Raw genomic sequence first — 23,152 nt, forward strand, 5'->3', positions numbered from 1 at the left:
GCCAGAAATGAGCTTCATCGCTGATGATGATTTTTCGATGAAAATCCAGATCATTTTCAAGTTTTTGCTCAGCCCGATTCACGAACATACGACGATTCTGGTGGTCAAGCGGCCTCAATTCTTGGGTTAATTTACCTTATAAGAATGTAGCCCAAGAACTTTTCACAAAATTTGCCACAATGACGTCACAGAGATGCCCAACGCTTGAGAACGACGTGTGAGAGACTGATTTGGATCTTCCTCAACTGATGCGCTAGCGGCAGCAATATTCTCGACACTTCTTTGTCTCACTGGCACGGGAACATTATGTACCGTACCTGTGGATTCAAATTTTTCCACTAGACGCTCAATTGTTGATCTGACAGGACGATTATGACAACCATAAATTGGACGTAGCGCTCTTAAAGTTGAGGCCACTGACTCCGAATTTCAGTAGTAAATTTTGATAATTTCGACTCGTTGTTGAACCATATATCTTTCCATTGTGAAATGCCAAACCTTACTGAAGAGAAATGTCAAAAGCGCGAAAAAATATGGCGTCGTTTGCTGTTCCTATTGGTCTACTTTTGTAGCGTCCCTGTTGATAAACCCTTTATGACTAATCAAAAAAAGCAATCAGATGTGTGTAGATTTGCGAACTATTTTTTGTTGGTTTTTGGCGCTCACCTATCTTGCACACATATAAAAAAAAATTACATATACGAGTATACATATTTCATTTATTAAAACAACCGCCAGAAATATTAAATAATTGTTCATTCAGCAGCAGAGACTCGCAACAAAATGTGGTTGCATTGATTTAATTGTGGTTTTCGGGGTGCTGCAACGCTTTCGGCCAGCCACATACTCCACTGCAGGTGTAGATATTTATGGATGCACACAAACATACATATATGTACATATGTACAATGTATATGTGTGCATGAAATTGCGAACGCAGTAGTCACCGGCTTCCTGCGCCACCTCTGTCCATGGTTAAGGTTGGACGAAATTTCTATCGAAAATAATTTTGCTAATGAGTTTTGCGGCTTGCGGGCGTTTTCCACTTTGCCGACTTTTCCGCAAATAGTAAGTGCCGTTTGCAAGCGCTTGCTCTCTTCGCATGCCCATCAGGTTATGAATTTTATTGTAAATTCAGTTGCATTCGGTCAACTGTGTAGCATAATCATAATATTTTCCTCGTTGAGTGTTACTGACTATATTCTACTACTACATCCGACAAAGTGTAATGTAACGGTATCCGGTGTGAAGGGAAGTTGAGTTATTGAATTCAATTCAGCTCCTTAGGCTAAAAATGTGAGTAGAAAACCAATATTTTCTTGTAATTTTGCATAAATGCTATCGCAAGACAATAATAATAACTATTTGTTGTTGTTTTTCAGTGCGAAGCACTTAAGTTGATTATAAAATTGTATAAATATAAAACTTATTTCAATTGAATGCCGCTTACATATGTATGAATGTGCGTTTGTTAGAAGCGTTTGTTGTGCTTGTGGCTACCGGTAGGTCGGAGAGTAATGAATGCAAGTCCTTTCAGAGCAAAATGCTAAGAGCGGAGACAATGTTTTCCTGTGATCGAAATGTTTTGCATAAAATTTATTTATATTTGTCGAGATACTACATTATAATTTGTCTCTTAAGACTCATCAAGATGTAGGCCACAAATAGCTAGAGAAGCTCAGCCAAGCTAGGCAAAATACACGTATACTATACATACATATCTTACTTTCATACACACAAAAGTGATTTCAATGTGAAGTGCTCCGAACTCTTCTAATGACATACATCATATGTGCGTACTTTTTATTTTATTGGACCCATTCGTTCGCGGAAGCGAAGTTTTCAGTTTCCAAAAAGAAAAAAAAGTCAAAAGAAGCCAAATTAGGCGAATGCAATGGCTAAGCTATGACTCTCGATTCAAATTTGTCCCAAAAGTCTGTCACAATAAGGCTAGAATGCGATGGCGCATTTCACCATCATCGTGGTGAATAATTCATGAATTTTCTGTCCACAATCCAGTCGTTCACGATGAATGGCTTGTCCTGAGAAGCTCAAAACAGTCAAGTTGTGAAAACATACCACAATAGTCAAGGAAAATAGTCGACTTTGACGTGATTTTTACGATTTCGGCACATTATTGTATAACCATTCACTAGATTATTACGCAGTTTTGACAACATATTCATAAACTCATGTCTCGACACCAGTACTGATGCGTTTGATGAATGTAGGGCCCTCAGTTACATTTTTAAACATCTCTTTCGCGACCGCTACTCGTAAGAGATTCAGATCTTTTGGTACCAGTCGTACCAGTCTAGCGTGGGCACACTTCATACCCACAATAATAACCAAAGAGTGTTGATGCGATCTATAAGAGATGTTAAGATTTTCAAGCACTGTTGCTTCTCGATGTTATCGCATTAACAGATGTGGATGGACGACTCGCAGCGGCAAGTTTCATTGACTTCACGAGCTTCACTGTATGCTTCGTGCAATTCAAATATAAGGTGATCCAAGCGAGGTACTTTTTTCAATAGCTTTTTTTTGGACAGATCACGCTTAATTCGTGTCAAGCTGTCTTGTTTATTTTGTTCAGTATTTTTTACCATTACATCATGGAAGGAATAACGCCTGAAAAACGTTTACAAATCATTCAACTTTATTACGAAAATTCCTGTTCCATAAAGAATGTGTTTCGAGCGCTTCGCTCAACTTATGGTCGACATAATTGGCTTACTGATCGTACTTTCCGCAATACCATCAGCCATTTTGATAATAATTGATAATTTGAATAATGAATAAGACAGTGGAGAGTCGTTGCGGCGCCGTTCGTAGCAACTCGGACAGACGTATGGAACGACTTGGCGCATTTCATGTCGAAATTTAAAGCGTATAAATTACACAACATCTGATGCCGCTCGACCTTTCCAAGCGACATCGCTTCGCTCTATGGGCTCTTGAAAAGTTCCAAGAAGATCCGTCGTTTTCGAGCCAAATTTCGTTCAGCGATGAGGCCCATTTCTGGCTCAATGGATATGGAAACAAGCAAAATCGCAGCATTTGGAACGAAGAGCAACCTGAAGAGATTCAAGAGCTGCCATTTCATCCAGAAAAAACAACGGTTTGGTGCAGTTTGTGGGCCAGTAGAGTTATGGGTTCATATTTCTCGTTATTGATCTCGATCCTCAAAATGGATTATCCTTTACTTATGTTCGTGATAAAGTAAACACCCCAAAATACCTCTGCATCATTTTCAACAATTCTATAGCAATGATTTTGTTGGAACACACAAAATTTTAAGCAAACTGAATGCTTAACTTTTCGCGTCGTAAAAAACAGTTGCCAAACACGCTCTAATTGACGAACATAAACAAATTTTGTATAAAAAAAAAATAAAAAAATAATTTAAAAATATCAGTCCGGGTCAAATTTGATCAAATGAAAATTTAATAATTTGATGTGTAGTTTTTGACAAGAAGACACAAGATGCATTCGGACCAGTCCGTGTCAAATTTGATCAAATGCTAGTCTAATCAACCAGAAAAAATTAGATCTGCTTTCAAAACTCATAGCTTTAAGTATTAAAGCCTTCATTTAAGACATCTCAAGGTCAATCTGCCTACCATGATAAAGCTAACCTTCATGGGTATAAAATGTGGCTCTTTGGCGCTTCAATGAAGAGACAATTCCTTCAACAAATAACATGAGAGCATAATTTTGAGAAGGGTCGTTGGGTGTGTAGGATATCTAGGAATTTCTTTAGTTATTTATTTATTTTTTTTGAACTTTGTCATTGAATTTTACGTGGGCGAGAAGTACAGCGGCCGTCACCCTCACTTGAATATTTTATATTATATTATTATTATTTTTTTCATACATAAAGTGATACACACATATATCTGACAAGTCAACCAGCTGCGCACCAAAGGTGGGTGTGAGACAAACAAGCATTTGTGTATATGTTACATACACATGCACACTGGCACATTTATTTAGCAGCAGTTGAGGGAAATTTGGCGTAGAAAGTATCTGCCACTAATACACATGCATATTGCTTTTGTGTAATTTTGCGACAAAAATGTATAAACAAAAACTGAATTTATCCTCGCTTTGGGTGTTGCGACGGCGGCGGCAGAAGCGGAGGTTTTATTATATTTTTCTGCAGCATTCACACGCATACAAACACACACATACTTCGCTACCTATCGCACACTTGTATTAGGAATTTTGGCAAAAATGCAAAGCGTCCGAATATTTTTCGTAAATATTATCATTTTGTTTATATTCGCATACGAGACTGTAAAGTTCGCTCCAATGCTTTTTGTTACTGTACACACACATACATACATATACATATGAGCAGCACATATGTACATATATGTGTGTACAAATGCATGTGTTTCCAATTTAAAAATAAATTCTGTGTCTAATAAGCTCAGTGGATTTTGCGTTGTTTTCAGCGAAAATTCAGAAAAACGAATTGAAAATTTCTGAAAATAAACATGAATGAAAATTATATGTACAAACACACATGCGCATGGCTTTGTAATAATTAACTCTTATCGCTTGACCAGCAGATGACCTGCAACAGCTACTAAGCGAAGCGTTTCAAGGCCATCTCTACCCACCTATGTATGTATGCTTCTCTCATTTATGTAATTTCCATTAAAAGGTTCACACAACTCAGCTGAAATTCCTTATCAGCAAAGTGCGAACAGTTAGTTAGCGTAATCTGTGCGACTCAATCGGCGGTCGCTTTTGCATATGTTGGGATCTGCCAACAATTCAACCAAGGGTTAATGGCATAATTTTCAGTCGAGACGCCATTAAAGGCTTGTTTTTCGCTCTAACAGATCAATTGAAAAGTTGCCGGACCATAGTACAGTGCATTTTTTGGCAAAACTCGTTTTTTTTTATTGAAAAAAACTCCCTTCAAAGATGATACACTGATTACAGCGATCCTTCGACTCCTCAGTACCATTTTTTAAGTAAGATTTATCCTTTGCTTCAAAATTGGCCTCAGTTTCGACGATCACCTTTTCATTCGATGGAAACTTCTTCCCAGCGATCATTCTTTTGAGAGCTGAGAACAGGAAATAGTCGCTGGGATCCAGACCTGAAGAATACGTTGGATGCGGAAGCGATACGAAGCACAACTCATGGATTTTCCCATCGTTTTCACTGAATTATGGCTCTGTACACTGCCTTGGTGAAACAGCACTTTCTTCTTCTTGAAGTTTGGAATATTCGGCGATTTTATCTTTCAAACGGACGCTGGTTGATGGTCCTTCCTTTTTCAAGGTAGTCAATAAAAATTATTCCAAGCGCATCCCAAAATACAGCCGCCATAACCTTGCTAACCGACTGTTGTGTTTTACCACGCTTTGGAGCGGTTTCATCGTGTGCAGACCACTCGGCTGGCTGTGGACTGGATTTCGGAGTGAAATAATGGAACCATGTTTCATCCATTGTCGCATATCGACGCAAAAACTCGAGTTTATTGCGCTTAAACATCTCCAAACTCAGCTCCGAATCATCAACTCTTCAGTGTTTTTGGTCAAAAGTGAGCTCGCGGGGCAACCACTTTGCACAGAGCTTTCTCATACCCAAATATTTGCGAATGATATGATGTACACGTTCAGTTGATAACTTTAGAGTGCTTGATATCTCGAACGACCGCACTTTAAGTGAGTGAGTGAAGCACTAACAAAAGTAGCTTCACTCAAAATGATATAATTATCAAACTAATGATCCGAGAGCTGTCAAACTTATGCATCCGCCTTTTAACGGTTATGGCTAACCCAATATGGATTTAATTCTAGTAACCATATCTATGCGTCAGACCGGTACTTTTCAATTGTTCTGTTAGGTTATGCCTCGGGTCCACCCACTAACTTTTATACCCTCAACTGGGTATATTAAGTTTTCCACGAAGTCTGTAAAAACCCAAAGTGAACGTCGGATACCCTTTAATATATATATACATATGTATGTACATATATACGAATGATCAAAGTAACGAGCTGAGTCGATTTAGCCACTCTACCTACACTAGTCCTTTTTTTATTATGATATACCGATCCGAAATTTTGCACATATCTTTTTCCCCCAAAATAGCTGGTAATTTGTCGGAGCCGCCGATATCGGACCACTGCAGAATATAGCTGCCATACAAACTGATTGATCGGAATCAAGACCTTGTATGGGAAATTTTTTTATTTGACGAGATAACTTCACGAAACTTGGGATAAATTATTATTTTAATAAATAGTACAATTTTCGAAGAAATTTTTTAGAAGGGACCTCTACAGCATATAACTGTCATGCAAGCTAACTGATTGGAACTAAGATCTTGTACAGGAATATTTTTGCCACTTTCAGAGGAGTACTGAATGGTTTAGGTCTACTTTTCCTGCGCAAAAATTATTTCGCACCGTTTATTGATTCTCGAACACAATGCCTAGTCTACATTTATTGTGAGAAAATTTCTTGCCAACAGGTGCTACTTCGGACTGAGTAGGCAATTGAGAAGTAAAGTCCTCGCTCGACAAACAAAAACCAAACTCTATAAGTCACTCATTATTCCCGTCCTGCTATATGAAGGCATGGACAATGACAATTTCTTGTGTTTCATCTCAAATAAATATTTTTGTGGCGGATAATCGGAGGTAACAGCAATTAAACTCCAGTAGCCATGTTAAAACTGTATACCTTTGGCAACGAATGCTATCACCGAAACAAAACAAGCAATAGCACAAGGTTGTTTCAAAACCAGAGTTCATGATCGTGTAGATTATACTATAAATACTTTTTTCCCAATATTGAAAACAAAGAATAGTATATTGCTCTTGCTTCGAGTTCTTATACCAAGTCTACATTGTTTAGACTTATCCAGAGCAAACTCAAGTAGTGGAATAAAAATTCAATCACTAGAGTCATGAAATGAAGTTCCTCTGACAGGGTCAAAAACTATCTTAAAAAATATTTTAAATTTTTCTACGTAAAATACAACCGCAAGTGAGAGCTCATCAGTAGTCTAAATTTGCAACGCTTTGAAGGGAAACACGTGCGTAATTTAGTCGCTATTTTGTCCTCAGGCCACTGACGACACATGACTGGCGAAAATTCCAAAATAAAAGCTTGAGAAACAAAACAAAAAAAAAACCAAGACATTTATTAAATGACTTGGCGCAGCAGTGTTGAGGTTGGCCGAAACCCCTGCTCGCATTCTACGGCTAATGGAGGCCACGAATGTCAACACACTGGCCATACAACTCAAACATTCGACGCGATTGCGATGGGGATGCAGACAACAACGGTAATGGAATGTAATGTAATAATGTTTATTGTTATGAGCCGTTTTAAATGGCGTCCTACCAGCAGCCAACCAAGACTGAGAACGCACAAAGCACTGGTAATAATGGTAATACTATGTATGAAATAAGAATGGCAAAAGGAACAAAAACATTATTTTAAAATGAAAGAAAACGAAAAATGCGCATAGTGCAAAACTTGCCAAGACACAACAAACAGAACAACAACAGCAACAACAAAACTTGCAGCTTGCTGCTCAGATGAAAAGTTCTCTAAAAGCTGGCGTAACTCAAGTGGGCTTAGTGAGAAAGAGCAAGTTGAAAATCTTTGCCAACAAAAGTAGGGGTGTGGAGTTTAAGGATTTGCTGCTGGACGGATTTGTTTAAGTGCCTCATTTATATACAAAAGACGCCCGGAGATATTTTTAAAAATATTACAAATAAAATAAAAATGATAGTTTCATCCGTTGGGATAAAAATGCAATTGTGAAGACACACACACACACGCATGCACGCACACGCATGCACGCACAAAACGGAACCCAAACGCGAGCGTGAGCATACACAATATTAGCGACGAAGATAGCAACCGATAAGGGCGCAAAATAGGGGCAAGGCACGGGTATAAAATGCAAAGTGACGATTAATTCAAATTCTTCTGCCCCAAAAAGGGGACAATCCATGAATTTGTCGGGGCAATCAACTATGCGCATCAGTGTTGTTGTAGGTCCCCATTTGCATAAGTGTGTCTTTATTTATTAAATTATTTGTGGTGAACCGTACGAAAGAAAATAACATGATTGATCATGCAAATGTTTGGAATTTGCAAGCGCTCACAAGTGCAAATCAATGGAAATTTAATAGCATTTTCAAAGTGATTTGTAAGTAGAGGTGACGCCCTGGAGCCAAATAAATGCAAACACTGGGCGACAAATGTCCGAACTCCTTTTGTACAAAATTCAAAGAAAATAACACACAAGCGTTTTATGTTACTGTGTGTGTATGTAGTATTTGCATGTGTGTATGTGTGAAGAAATGCACGGAAACATGCGAACTGTATGGAGCGTAAATTCCGTCTTTCTCACTCATTCTATATATAGAAGCCAACGTGCTACAGTGATTTAGAAGAATGGATTCATAGATATCATGTGAATTTTTAAGTTCCACATAGATATACATATGTACAAACATTATTGACGGTTACAACTCCGGTAGACAGGTGGAGTGCGAGAAATTATGAAACTTAGAAATTTTAGGCCGATTTCGCAAGGCTTTTATTCGAATAGTTTTGATGCAGAAAAGGCTTGTCAGTGCATACGGCAGGACGAACATACTTAGGAGACACGAAAAAGCAAGGTTTGGTCGAACCATAAAGCTTTAACACCGGCGTCCCTTGTGAAAATCGGTTTCGAGAATTTTGCGGAAATTATTTCTTCCTGTGAACTAATAGCTTTTGAATATTTAAGATACTCACAGCCTCAAAGACAAAAATATTTGCATAAAGTTTAACAGGAACGGTACATATTTTGGCTGTTTCTTCCATACTAAAGACTACGAGACTGGTTAAGCTAAATAATTATATATGTATAATTTTTGATTTTTATAACACGTACTGTCTAACCTCCAGAAGAAAATTTAGAAGACTCACTACTGCTATGAGCAAAAAATAGTGAGACTTTGTTCATAATTTTAAAATTCTTAATTTATACTCCAAAATCTATGTCGTCCTCAAAGTAATCCCCCTTGGCCGCAATACACTTCTGCCAATGATTTTTCCAATTCTCGAAATAGTTGTTAAAGTCAATCTCCAGAATAGCCTTAAATGCGTTTCAAGTTTAATGTCTTTAATGACTCAAAACGGTTTCCCCAAGCGATCGTTTGAGGTTGCCGAATAACCAAAAATCAGAATATTGGTTGATAATTTGGGAATAAAACTCACGAAGTACATATGTATGCAGTATGCGACGATGCTTAATTGTGGTGCAAAAACCAAGAGTTGTCGGGCCTTAATTCCGACATCTTTTTACGAGTAGCTTCGAGCAAACGACGCATAACACACAAATAGTATTCCTCATTGACAGTTTGGCAGGTCGGAAGCAATTCGGAGTGCACCACAACTCTTTAATCGAAGAAAACTGTCAACATAACCTTGATTTTTGACCTGACTTGATGGTGGTTTTTTCAGCTTCGGTTCACCTTTGCCACGATATTCGGCCAATATTTCTGAGTAGTAAGCATAGATCCAAAACCCATCGCCAGTATTAACACGTTTTATGAAATCCTGCTAGTCGTAAAACATTATTTCACAGAAAATTTAGTGATTTTGAAACCAATCGTGCTTTCACTTTTCTTAGGCCCAATGGATCTTTCAAAATGGTTTTCACTGACACTTCCGATATTCCAACGATGCCGGCAAGATCTCTGATTATTAATCGTCGATACTGAAGCCCCAATTACTTAATTACTTATACTGAAGTGATTATAGTCAGTTGATGTTGATGGCCGTCCTGGACGTGGTGGTCGTCAACGCGTTCTCGACCCTCTTTGAATAATTTGTATTAATCAAAAACACTTGCTCGCGGTCAAGAATAAGCAACGGAAGCCTTTTCCAACATACTGAACATTTTCACACTAGATAGTTGATATCGCAGACAAAATTTAATGGAACTTCTTTGTTGAATAGTTTCACTCATCGTAAAAACGACCAAATGCACTTTATATACTTCAGAAAGACAAGCGTATACTAGGTTAGGTTAGGTTAATCTGGTAGGCAAATAAGCCACGTATAGACCAGTTTTGGTCCTCTAAGATACCAGTTGGAGTTCAGTTGCTAGGCCCATGAGTAGTCATCTTTTAAGGACGCGAACTTTAACAGACTTCTCGGCCTCACTATCGATACCTCCTTCACTGTATCATACCATGGGGACTAAACACTAATGATTATTTGGATGTGACATTTTGCACACGTCCTTTTCTTCCCAAGGAGCTGCTCATTGGTAAGTCCTGTAAGGCCAACATCGGCCGACTGTAGCATATATGTATGTATATAGCTGCGATGCCAGCCGAACGATCAAACTCAAGTCTTTGTATGGAAAACTTTTTCATTGTACTAGATAACTTTTCAAAATTCGGCACAGATTATTTTCCTAAGCTGCGCTATAATCTCCGAGCAAAATGTTCAGATCGGACTGCTATGCATGTAGCTGTCATGCAAACTGCACGACAAAAATCAAATGATTTTATTGAAATTTTAAATTTTCGAAGTATGCAAATTCGAAAGCGTCTGCTAAGTAAAATGGAACACTGTACTTTCAATGTATCAATGTGCATACTTTGGAGTATATATTCACAAAAGTATGTGCCTATGTGCACACACAGTTTACAATGAAGTATTTATTGTAAATAAATGAACATATAGTACATACATACATAATATTGCTAGCTTTTTGTCCGCTTTTTCATTTGCTTTCATGGCCGCGCTTCCTTTGCATTTAATTCAAAGCGAATACTCGTAACGCTTAAAGGCCAATGATGTTGATGCTCAAAGATGTTCATATCAATACACACATATATACATACATACATATATACATAAATAGATATTGGCATGTGTACAGTAAGTGTTTTGAAAAGAAAAAATCTGTGCACAATAAAGCAAAGCCAATTGAAAACAAGTATTTCTACGCCAATTAGCCGACCGAAGGAATGCAAATGATGGAACCGCATAATATTGCCTACCGTTTTGCACTTCAAACGGTGACAGGTGAAACAATTTTGCAATTAAATTCAACGATTTTCGTGGGTTTTCCATAAATTCAGCGTTGTGCTTTTACTTAAAGCACAAGAAATTGTTTTTCTCAGAATATTATTATGTGGGTACACATACAGTCATGGTGAGAGAAATAGCATACCCAGAGCTGTATAGAGACTTGCAATATGCTACAAGAGTCTACAGCTGCTGGCGTACGCCGATGACATCGATATCATGGCCATAACAAACGCGCCGTTAGTTCTGTTTCTGGGCAAAGTAGGCGAAGCAAACGGGTCCGGTAGTGAACGAGGGCAAGACAAAATATATCCTGTCATCAAACAAACATTCCTCGCAGTCAGGACTTCGCTCCCACGTCACTGTTGACAGTCATAACTTCGAAGTCGTAGCTAATTTCGTCTATCTTGGAACCAGAATTAACACCAATGTCAGTTTCGAAATCCAACGCAGAATATCTCTTGCCAACAGGTGCTGCTTCGGACTGAGTAGGCAACTGAGAAGTAAAGTCCTCTCTCAACGAACAAAGACCAAACTCTGCAAGTCACTCATCATACCCGTCCTGCTATACGGTGCAGAGGCATAGGCGATGACAACATCTGATGAGTCGACGCTACGAGTTTTCGTGATAAAAGTTCTGCGGAAGATGTATGGTCCTTAACGCATTGGCAACGACGAATACCGCAGTCGGTGGAACGATGAGTTGTACGAGATATATGACAACATTGACATAGTTCAGCAATAAGAGACAGGGGCTACGCTGGCTAGGTCATGTCGTCCGAATGGAAGAAAACACTCCAACTCTGAGAGTATTCGACGCAGTACCCGCAGGGGTAAGCAGAGGAAGATCTTCATTCCGGTGGAAAGATCAGTTGGAGAAGAGCCTGGCTACACTTGGAATCTCCAGCGAAAAGGAAGGACGACGAGCGCGCTTTTGTAATCTCGGCTATAACCGCGTAAGCGGTGTCTACGCCAATAAAGAAGAGGAATGAAACAATATTTTCAATTTTTTATACGTAACTAAGTTATTACTCAATCTATTCTATGCTAATGAAAAAATGCAAGTTGTGTTTTGTTTATATTAAAAAGTGTGCTATTTCTCTGCCCATGACTGTACATACCTACTTAGGTACGTATGCGAGCGTGTGATACGTAATAGAGCTTCCTGCGCTGTGGTCGCTCTTTAATTAAGAACCATTTGTGGCGCTGCGTGAGTCACTAGCGGATTTTGACCACAACAAAGCACCAATTATTAATCCGATTACATACGTCCAGCGTGTAATATGCATTCAACTCATACTAAGTGAAAATTCCTGTGAACCATGACGTGAAATATGTTCGTGTATGGCTTCCAAGGCGTAGTAATATTTCACTTAAGTCGCTTTCAAGCCCACAACAACGTGAAGCGCTTAAATTAGAATTAATTGTAATTTAGTTATAATTTTATTAATGCACTCTTAAACATTTATGTATGTTATTTAACATTTCGTTAATTTTATTTGTTTACGCCATTTCCTTTTTGCACATTTTACGGTGCTACTTGCGAGCGTAAGCCAAACTCTCCAGCTTGCTCTTGCTCCCGCACCACATTTATCCGGCTTTTCGTGCACTTATGCTAACGATCATCTTCAAAGGACTCCACCACTCACCACTACATAGGAGCATACTTGCACACGCGCTCAAGTACCTCAGCAACAGCTTCACTTCACCACTAGTTCACTTCCCCTCGGCTTCAGCGCGGCGAACTTCTTTGCATTTCTGACGGTTTGCGGCGATTTTGTATGAATAAAAAATATGCTTTCGGCTGTTACGCGGTGGCAGTGAACTGAATTTCGTTACTTAAAAGTCTATTATTAGTAGTCTACTATTCTGTCGTTCTCTTTAAGTACTTGTGTGCGGTAGCAGTTATACTTACCTAGTAACACCAAGAAATTGGAAGTGTAAAATTTTCCGCTATTTGTAATTTGCATTTGGAAACTTAACTTTGATAGCTTTCTGTAGTGCTTTGAGAGTGGCACGTCGCCGCCAGTCTGTCTGATATTGTGAAAACTATACGCACTCTTTTTGTTTTTTTGGGGTGTGGTGAACTTATTTATGAACACAGGAAGTTCTATGAAAATTAATTAAACTCCTTTTGCTTAAATCTGAAAGAGTGTTTCTTCATAATGGGATTGCCAGCTTTAACAACAGAGCTAGCGAGCGTAGTCTTTTTCGGGCTAGAAAAAGAAACTAAAGAGGTTGGACTCTTGGAGAGCAAGACAAAGAGCTTGAAAGATGCTTACAAAGACTCCACGCGTCTTGGAAACTACTTCCCTTTTGGCAGCCATAAATATGTAACAGTGAAGGATTTAGTCTAACTCGGAATCAGCATAAATACCAACAATCTAAGCCTGGAGATCAAACGCACGTTCTGTTACTCTCTATATTTTCTATATCTTTTATCATTCCCTACCTTTTATGAACAATGACGAACCGAAAGGAAAAAAACACTTGGATGGAAAACAGAAGCAAAGATGCCCACGCATCCACTGTAAGAACCAAGTGTATAGGGACCAGTCTGCACTATGGTTATACAACTGCCGTGATCGCACAGGAGATAGAGGCAACTAGCGAAGTTTTGTGTTCTCGGCGAAAACCGAACCACGATTGTAGTACCAAAAAAGAAAATGAGGCATACACGAAGTTTACGAAGAAAGTACAAAACGTTGGTCAGGAAGTTAAACTGTACATCACAAGTCGTATACTCGTATGAGATGCGATTGATAGGTTTCTTAACAAATTATTTTGTCAGTAAAACAGCTGTTTGTTGAAGAAGCTATATACTATTCAACAAAAATTAAAATTAAGGTCATTAGAAAGTCATGATAGTGAGGTGATCATTATCATTATCAGACTCGTCTGAGAGCCTGATAATGGAAGAATCACCGTTAGCTGCATAACCGATGAGCTCGCAAGAAAAGACACCCTTATTCCGCTTACATCGGCGTGGGCCTCCGTTGTTTTCTTACGTTCAAGCGCTGAACTCTGGACTTCACGTGAGCTTAGCAGACATTGGTCAATAATTAGCTCCTGTTTGGCTGCGAGACTCTTCTGGCGCAATGTCGAATGCAGACGCTGGAGTCTGGACTTCACATAAGCTTAGCAGACAATGGTCAAAAACTAGCTTATGTGCGACTGCGAGATTCTTTTGGCGCACTGAATTACTTGCTCTCAGTAGGAACTTCCTACTGGACATTGTCCAATAGGCGTATCGATGTTGTGTGGAGGAAAGTAAGTTGGAAACATCCAGGCGCTTTCTCTTCCTTTGTCGTACTTTTGCAAGACTGAGGTTGAAACATCTCGGCATTCATATCTTCAGCGTAACTGACGTAAGAACCGGAATTAATAACAGCCGTCTGAAAAAATGTGTGATACGCTTTGCCGATTTGTAAGTCACAATTGACTGTCGTTCTCAACTTTTCTAACCTAGAGATTTCTAATAATTATAGGTATTTGTGAACGTTAAAAGTCGTTGAGAAGATAATTGAATTATGTGGTCACACTTTAAAAGAGAGAAAATGTATACTAATACTCAATGTATATTAGTATACTCAAAATTTCCTTGCGAATCACCTCTGACTTAACATAATTATTCCCGTTACCATATTATTGACACTATGGTATGGTGAAATCAACATTGGTTGAACACAAGAAAGTGTATGTGTAGGTGTGCCGCAAGAGGGAGGCTGAGCACTTTAAGGTACCCGCTTTCTCTCTGCACTCTAACACTGTTTTAACGAAAAACGAAAAGAACTCAAATAAAAACGAACAAAGAAAAAGGCAAAGACAAGCCTTCTGGTACCAGGCACAAAATCTGATGAGGAATTGAACAAAAAGCTCGAGCACCTCACTGTAAGCAAAACTTCCGACTAAATAAACAAAGCAAAGTTCCTCGCTTTGTTGGCTTTTGCTGAAATTAACGAAACTCGAAATAAAAATTCAAAGGCTCTACCACATAATAATGCGACGAGCGCATCTCGCGACAGATAACAAGGTTGCCAGTCGCGTATGACGTACATTTGCAGTGTAAGTAAGTGTGTGATCAAAGCGACATTCGCCTAAATGATGCTTATTGCAACAGCGGGGGTGTGGCAGGCGTTGTTTTCGCCGCAGGCGCCGCTGCAACAACAAAATTCTTATTGTAAAGTTAAACACAACTGAGCCTAATGCCGTAACGCAGCCGGGCAGCGGGAACGCAGAGAGCGGCACATCACCAGCGCAAGGACAATTCGGTTTTCAGCGTATAAAAATACACGCAATACAATAATAACAATATAATTATGAAAATCACGGAAAGCGTTGAAAACGGAATAATCTGCCTTTGTTTGAGGGCTTTTCGCATAAGGCTAATTAGCGGCATTTTAGGCGCATTCTTCAATGAACGCACCGACACGAATGAAAGATAATTGAATTATTTTGGACCCCAAACCTGTTTTTGTTTAAAGAAACATAGAGAAACTGCTGCCTTTTAAAATATGTATGTGTGTAAGTAAGCGCGTAGAAGTCACACTTGCCATGTATGACCTTGAACAAAATTAGCGTCAAACACTTCATTAGGCCAAAAGAGTAAGTGAGAAACACTCAGTGTTGCATAATATTTAAAATAAAGGTACTACTTAAGCAGAGAGTGGAGAGGATATGAATGTTTGGAACTAGATTATGGCACGTAGTAACTGAAAGGAAATGAAAGAAATTACAGTCAATAACCAATAACCAATAAACGAGTTACCAAAGTAATTGACCATTAAAGAAGATCCAACAAGGTCCTTTCGAACAAGGTGGTTTGCATAAGAAACCATTTAAGGGGCACGCCTAGTGTGACAGCTTAAGGGGTTACATAGCTTTCCTCGGGTAAAAAATAGTAATTTTTCAATAATTTTATTATCATATAAAAATATGAAATATTTTATCAGAATACACTATTAACAAAAAAAAATCTGAAATTTTTGGAAAAAATATTTTCAACTCAGCCATTGCAACGCCTTTTCCGGTGACCCCTCGGAAAGAAGATGCGCTCGCGTTGGCTTACAGGATCATCTAAAGTGAAAGAGTGCCTTAGTTACTTATAATTTTACACTATGTGTGCTATAATAATAATAATGTGTGAAAGAAGCAGGTAGTATTTAAGAATAATGATTATGAAGAAGAGGAGATGTGTAAATGGTATAAATAAATAGAAAAATGTCATGAAAAATAAGTCACTTTAATACTCGTATTTTATATTTTTCTAATAGCTAAATAATTTACAGTTATATTAATAAAAAACATTCGCCAGGTACTTGTAGAAGTGCCCAGGCAAATCAAGCTGATTAGCTTCGCCTAACTTTTGCCACGCCAGGTTACTTTTAAGCACAAGCTAGTGAATCAGGTGTGCGCAATTTCTAACAAATGCCAAGTGACTGCGTTTCAAGAGCAAAATTTGCAGAGACTGCAAGCCACAAAACACAATTACTACGCCAACCACAACTAGCCGGGTGTCGGCTATCCTTTGCTGCTTCCCTTAGAGCAATAACACCGCTTGCTGTCTGTTGAGTTAAGGCTCAAGCGTTGCACTGGCACAAATTAAGAAGAAGTATGGTTGCAAAAAGAGAGCGTACTTTGAAATGAATGTCCGTAGTTAGGAAAATGCACCTAGGTTAGCTTACGCCACCACAGAATCAAATTACTGCAATACAACCACGCAATCGTAACCTCATTAAATATTTCACTTTCTTACCATTGCAATTTACTTTCGACTTATGTTGCTTAGTGAATTAAAAATCCTCTTAATCTTCTCTCACCAACGGTGTTTTTCCATTATGCATTCGTTTGCGTAACCACCTGCCGGTTGGACCAAATATCACTTTGATGTGCAGTTCCCGCACCACCACCGCTGCCATCACTGGTGCCCAAGGCACCACCACCACCGCCGCCACCATTGGGCGCTCCCGGCCAGAAGCGAAATCTAACAGAAACACAAAAAGCCGTCTTAGAAAAGCTTAAGTAAGTCGAATGAATTTGCTGGCGGCATTACTTATTTGCATAACTTATGACTTAATTGTGAATTGCATAAATTATTATTTTTTTCTTTCTGCACTTTCTGTGTGCGCTGTCTAGGACGCGACCGCGCAGGCGTCCAGACTGGTCAGAAATGATGAAGGAGGTGGAGTCTGGAAGGAAATTGCGCCATGTGGAATGCAATGACAGGTGAGTTGAAAAATGTTAATGGCGTTAACCAGCGCGAATAATGAGGCTAATAGACGAAGCGGAAATTTTTTGAGAAAAATTTATTTTTACACCCTGAAGAGGGTGAGTTTGCCACGAAGTTTATAACAACCACCAGGAAACATTAGGGACTGTATAAAATATAGCCTAGAAAACTTGTTGTTTCAACGGAATCGGAGCGAAGGGAGGGGGATGTTAGATGAGTAGGGTTAGCTGAGGTGGTTAGAGTCATGCGGGGACTCTTTGCTCTGCTTTAAGTTAACGACTGCAGGAATGGTTTCAGCAAAAACACCACAGCAGAAAATGCTTGGAGAGACGTTCGTTATTTTCCTTAACCGGAAGGAAGGATGTTGGAAGCATACGGGCATCACCATGTAATGATATAAACTGAAGGATCAAAATCAAGTAATAGTAACTTTTTCTTTTGTTAAGGGTATTCTAGCTTCGGTGCAGCCGAAGTTAAAGTATTATTAGCGTTCTGCGACTATTAATCGGAATTACATATGATATTTTTTTATATTTATAGATCTCAGCCGATTCTTACATGCAAGTCGATGACGAAAGTGGATAATAAGTTTATATACGAAACTGAAAAAGATAACTCACACAATAAATTGCTTAAACAAATTCAGGGTGGCATTAAACTAAAGCCCACACAAACGAACGATCGTAGTAAACCTATCCTTGGGGGCTTGCGAAAGTTCCGTAAGCAAATGACTATAGAGGAACAAATTCAAAAATCTCAATCAAAGATTAATCTATTAGCAGAGGTAAATATCATACAGCTTTGCTACTTTGGTAACTAATATCTAGTGGTGGTCTTTTATAGGCTGCTACCGCTGCTGTTGGCGCCGCTGTTGGAGCTTCTGGCACCAGCGATCCAGCCGCTATCACAAATAGCATTGTGGCCGCACTCTCGATAGATGATCCAAGCGGTGATGAACTCGACGACATTGACAAAATACGCGATGATCTACAGAGTACGAAGCAAATGTTGGCGCTTGAACTGCGCAATCGCGAAGCGCAGGATCGTGAAAATAAGAAATTACTTGCGCAAATAGCTACACTTGAAGCGGAATTGGAGCGCGAAAAATCACGCGAAAAGAATCTGGAATATGGTTCTCGTATTATTGTGGCGACCATGGATCCTACACCGGCCAGCGAGGAGGCATACTTGAACTCACTGAAACAAGAAGCGGACGATGCTCGCAGAACAGCTAAAGATTTAGAGAAGAAATATTTAGATACAGGGGAGCTACTTGATCAAGCTAAGAGTGAGATTGATGAACAAAAACGAACGATACAGATGTTGGAGCGCAAATTAGCGCAGGCTTTGCAGGTGAGTTGCATGAAAAGTGGCATTAGAAGCTAAATAAACTAAAATGGCGGTAAAGAAAATTTGAAATGTGGCTTTTGGTAAATAACTTGCGATTTTCTATGCATAATTGAATTTTAACAATTTGCAAGCTTTTTATTTTCGTTCGCTATTAACATAACCCCATTAAAAACGCAAAAGGATGAACAAACAAGCAAACCATGCCCCATATGCGCTAAAAGACAACAAGCTAAATATTTTTATTCATACGATGACTCAGATGATGCGGAATCATGCTTTGACTTTGATAACTTTGCTAATGGCTTTACTAACAAGGTAATGACGCTATGACGTTTTAGACGGAACGCGATAACAAAATACAGATTTAATAAAGCATTTTCAAATTATAGGGAGGTGGTTCTCTGAATGGATCACGACGTCCAAGTGACGTGCATGGTGGCCGTGATAGCTCTCCCGAGTTAGAATTAGAAATGAGCGAGAGTGATCCAGATGAACCGGAGGAGAAGAAGTTAGAACGGCGCGATCGTCGCATCGCAAAGGAAGTGAAGGTGCTTCGAAGTAAACTAACAAAGGTAAAGGTTAAACGTGAAGCAGCTAAAAAGGAAAAATTAGCATTGAAGCAAGCTATGAAGAAGAATCATGCTATACTCAAGTAAGTAAAATAATTTAAACAATCTACATCTGTAAACTAATATTTACGGTTGTTTAATACTTTAGAGAGGAGAATAAAAAGTTTAAAAAACTTGAGAAGGAAGTTCAAAAGATGGCTGCTTCCATGAAAGAGGAGGAGGAAGACGAGGATGATGATGAAGAAAAGGTAGTATACATATATGTATAAAATCAATATTACTTTTTAATTTTATCTACAATAACTTTATTTTTAAATTCAGGAGGAAGAAGAAGAAGATGAGGAAGATGCAGAAGAGTCTGAGGAAGAGGAAGAGTCCGAAGAATCAGAATCAGAAGAGAGTGAAGCCGAAACTGAAAGCGAGTCCGAAGCCGAGGTAGCAAATCACTTATATTTGACAAATGAAAAATTTAATTCGCTATATTTTGCAACAGGATGCTAGCAATGCCGATAAGAAGAGTAATCTGGAACCTCGACTAAAGAAACACGAAAGCCGTCTGCTAGCGATGAAGAAATGCAATGTGCTATTACAGGCCAACGTAGACAATTTACAAGATGAGATTACACAAATACGTGCAAAGGCCGCGAATTTACAAGCCGAATTAGATGCAGTATTGGCCGATCTGGGCTTCTAAACTATCTCAGCAATCAATTTAGATTGACAAGTGAAGATATGCATACAAGGAATGTTAGATGCGATATTCGTCGTCCCTTATTATTGTATTGCGGTATTTATAGCTTTTATTGCGAGTAACTAGAACTTTTTCTAATAAAACTTACCTTATGAAATAAATGTGAATGCTTTGCACTGTTCAAAATGTGATTCTTTATTGGATTGCAGGTATAATTAAGTCATGATCCTGGTCATTTACTTTTTCATCACCTTTTTGTCTATAATTATTTATATGAAAACTAATTGGTTATTGCATCTATGGGTAAAATCACAAGTAAATGATTGTAGATGATTGTATTTTAGCACTTTTGACTGTGAAAATAATTCATAAATCGTAAAATAGAATTTGTTTATAGCACTTATCGCGATATCTTTTGTTTTGGAACTTAAAATTTAAATACTTCATAATCAGTGCTATTCAAACTGTGAATGTTGCCATAGCAAACAGCTGAAGACATACGAAAACAGAGTTGCTTAGTCTTTGTATTCTCTCGGCAAATAGTTTATTTTACAAAATTGAAAAAAAAAAATACGAAATGTTACGCAGTATCTTATTGCCTTATTTATTTAATTATCTAAATTTTGTTTTCGAGAAGCTACATATACATTTTATTCGCTGGTAATCCTAAACTAAATTTTTTAGAATATTTATGTTATAAAATATTTGAGCAAATTATATTGACATACGTATTATATTTTTGAGAGTGGCAACCATAATTCGACGTCGTCAGTGCCTAGTATTCGGTAAATACCAAATAGCTAAACAATTATGGATAAATTGTTAGTTTCAATTACAAACTACATATTAATTTTCGCGGGTTTCACCTCATATAGGAGTGTATATTGATCTTACGCCTATTCAAGAGTTTTTAGTTCTTTAGTAAATTATTTTCCATGAAAAAAAAATTTAATATATAGTCTAAAAGCGTCTATTAAAAGCACAAACTAAAAAAAAAATAAAAAAAGTATAAATTAAAAAATAAAGTAAATTTTCAATAGTATTATCACTTGAAATTAGTAAGTATTAGTGATTATCATAACAAGTTAGTAACCGGTTCAGCAATATTTATAAACATGTAACCGGTTTTATGCCATAATAGTTTACATCTCGATGGGAAATTCAGTTAAGGATGCGGAAGTCATACAAAGTTTATGTTTTGTTGACGACAATATTATCTAAAATATCTTAAAAATGTTAATAAAGTTCACAAGGATTATAAACTGTCTGCTACTCTTACCGAAGGTATAATATTGAGGTAAAATAACGTAAGAGGTTCCTGTGCGTAATTACATATCTGGGACGGACAGTGCGAGGGAAATCGATTTTTCCATCTACACCAACAACCCCTTCGAAAACTAACCAGGTGATGTAGCTAGTGATAATTCATTTTACATAAATTAAATTAACAAACATTGTGATTTAACGCAGATTTGTTGTGAAAACCACGAAGTTAATATGCCTTTCTCACTACATTACTGTTGGAGTCCATCGAAATTACTCCTAGCCTGCTAAGCAAAAAACTCATGACAAATTATTAAACGATGCCAGAAAATTTAGAACTGCATCAGTTTGTTGACGGTTTTCGTCATGGCGAAACTTCACATAGACTACTTACGCGCCTCAAAGCAACACTTAATTGCCCTTATTTGGGTATTATACTAGCTACTCTCTCCTCGCTTTTTTTCTCGCTATGTTCGGTTATAGTGAAGGGCCTCGTGGACGTAAATCCAATGGAGCTTGCTTCATTTCGGTGAGTGAGATGTGTCTATTTCATGAATATGTATATATAAAAGTATATATGTATGTTTATACATTTTGTTTACTTTTTAACGTCGTTTACTTTCATGGACAGGTTTATTGGTGTACTGCTTCCTGCAATACCCATCGTTGTCTACAATCGATACCCGGTATTTCCCGAAGGCAAACGTGTGATATTACTGCTACGCTGCTTTATGGGCACGACCGGTTTAATGTTAAGTTTTTACGCTTTTCGTCATATGCCACTCGCCGATGCTAGTGTTATAATCTTCTCAACGCCAGTATTTGTTGCCATTTTTGCGCGAGTGTTTCTCAAGGAGCATTGCAGCCTCTTCAACATCGTCACCATCTTACTTACTCTAGTTGGGGTAGTGCTAATTACTCGACCACCTTTTGTCTTTGGTGATGCCGCCCCTTCAATGGAAACTGAACGCTTTTCAGGGAAAACCTACGACATTTGGGGTCCAGTTGCTGCCATATCATCCACATTATTTGGTGCCAATGTGTATATATTGCTTAGAGCCCTCAAAGGGCTACATTTCTCCGTCATCATGACAAATTTTGGTGCTTTTGCCCTGGTGTACACATTTATTGTGTGTGGTTCAATAGGTGCATTGTGCTGGCCAGCATGTGGACGAGATCGTTGGCTTGTGGTGGTTCTGGGTATATTTAGCTTTTTGGGTCAAATACTACTCACATTGTCACTGCAAATGGAGCAAGCTGGACCGGTGGCCATTGCACGTTGTGCAGATATTGTATTCGCATTTATATGGCAAATCATGTTTTTTGGGGAAACTCCAACTGGCTATTCCCTTTTAGGCGCCTTGTTAGTAGTGAGTTCAGTTATTTTGACAGCGCTTAAGAAATGGGCATTGTCGCTGCCACGGGAGTCCTCGGCTAGAAAACGACTACGATATTTATTATTAAATTAAAAACATATAATATCTCTCTTAATGGAGCATAGAAAAATGACGACATTAATAATAGAAGCGCATTGTGGTTTCTCTCATAGGATGATAATTATAATATTGCATCTACGTAGTAATATATTGAAAGTAATTATTAAGAAACGAATCAACTAATATACGTTAGCAAAACCAATTAAACTACACTTTATATTGTAATTAATTCAAACGAGGCTGGCATTTAAATACATAAATATAAAAGTAAAAATCTTTAAAGTATAAAACAAATAATACTGAAACAATTACAACATATACTAAATATAACACGGTTAAATGAAATCTACCAATAAATAAATTTGTGTGAAGTGTTTAATATCGATCCTGTTTATTAACAATATATTTTATTTGTATAAATTAAATTAATGTTGTTGCAGACAGGGTGAATTTAAATTTTTTGTTATTAAATTAACTGTTAAGTTTATCTCTAATCGTAAATGTATTTATAATATATTAATTTTGATAATTAGAA

At 38.0% G+C, this 23,152-nt stretch overlaps 3 protein-coding genes across 12 annotated transcripts in view; 2 read left to right on the forward strand and 1 right to left on the reverse strand.

Annotated features, from left to right (window-relative positions):
• LOC120766463 (glutamic acid-rich protein) overlaps window positions 1–20,099 on the forward strand; it is a 30,787-nt gene extending 10,688 nt beyond the window's left edge. For 6 of the 8 annotated variants that reach the window (XM_040091998.1, XM_040091997.1, XM_040091996.1 and 3 more), the window contains 9 exons: window positions 16,974–17,100; window positions 17,215–17,304; window positions 17,849–18,092; window positions 18,152–18,661; window positions 18,839–18,973; window positions 19,048–19,310; window positions 19,376–19,475; window positions 19,549–19,662; window positions 19,721–20,099. In XM_040091998.1, coding sequence (XP_039947932.1) covers window positions 17,249–17,304; window positions 17,849–18,092; window positions 18,152–18,661; window positions 18,839–18,973; window positions 19,048–19,310; window positions 19,376–19,475; window positions 19,549–19,662; window positions 19,721–19,921 — 1,623 coding nt within the window. In that variant the 5' untranslated portion in view covers window positions 16,974–17,100; window positions 17,215–17,248 and the 3' untranslated portion in view covers window positions 19,922–20,099. Of the gene's footprint in view, window positions 1–1,155; window positions 1,297–16,973; window positions 17,101–17,214; window positions 17,305–17,848; window positions 18,093–18,151; window positions 18,662–18,838; window positions 18,974–19,047; window positions 19,311–19,375; window positions 19,476–19,548; window positions 19,663–19,720 lie in introns of those variants that run through there. The other 2 variants (XM_040091999.1, XM_040091994.1) reach the window with 2 other exon arrangements.
• The window catches only part of LOC120766465 (trichoplein keratin filament-binding protein), a 123,027-nt gene extending 102,679 nt beyond the window's left edge, over window positions 1–20,348 (reverse strand). For 2 of the 3 annotated variants that reach the window (XM_040092003.1, XM_040092000.1), the window contains exon 1: window positions 20,067–20,348. The gene's annotated coding sequence lies outside the window, so the exon portion shown is untranslated. Of the gene's footprint in view, window positions 1–16,834; window positions 16,949–20,066 lie in introns of those variants that run through there. The other variant, XM_040092002.1, reaches the window with a different exon arrangement.
• A 717-nt stretch (window positions 20,349–21,065) lies between these two features.
• On the forward strand, window positions 21,066–23,002 carry LOC120766427 (solute carrier family 35 member G1). Its single transcript, XM_040091929.1, has 3 exons — window positions 21,066–21,323; window positions 21,389–21,710; window positions 21,813–23,002. The coding sequence occupies exons 2-3, from the start codon at window positions 21,502–21,504 to the stop codon at window positions 22,648–22,650; spliced, it is 1,047 nt and encodes a 348-aa protein (XP_039947863.1). The 5' UTR covers window positions 21,066–21,323; window positions 21,389–21,501; the 3' UTR covers window positions 22,651–23,002.
• Window positions 23,003–23,152: the final 150 nt, after the last annotated feature.

The sequence above is a fragment of the Bactrocera tryoni genome, chromosome 1 (genome assembly GCF_016617805.1).
Source record: "Bactrocera tryoni isolate S06 chromosome 1, CSIRO_BtryS06_freeze2, whole genome shotgun sequence".
In the NCBI taxonomy this organism is placed as follows: domain Eukaryota; kingdom Metazoa; phylum Arthropoda; class Insecta; order Diptera; family Tephritidae; genus Bactrocera; species Bactrocera tryoni.

What these genes read in the sequence shown, in the direction of transcription:
- LOC120766427 (XM_040091929.1), top strand. Translation starts at nt 21,502, where the DNA reads ATGCCAGAAAATTTAGAACTGCATCAGTTTGTTGACGGTTTTCGTCAT. An exon ending in ATGGAGCTTGCTTCATTTCG is followed by an intron (nt 21,711 to 21,812) that starts GTGAGTGAGATG and finishes TTTCATGGACAG; the next exon opens with GTTTATTGGTGTACTGCTTC.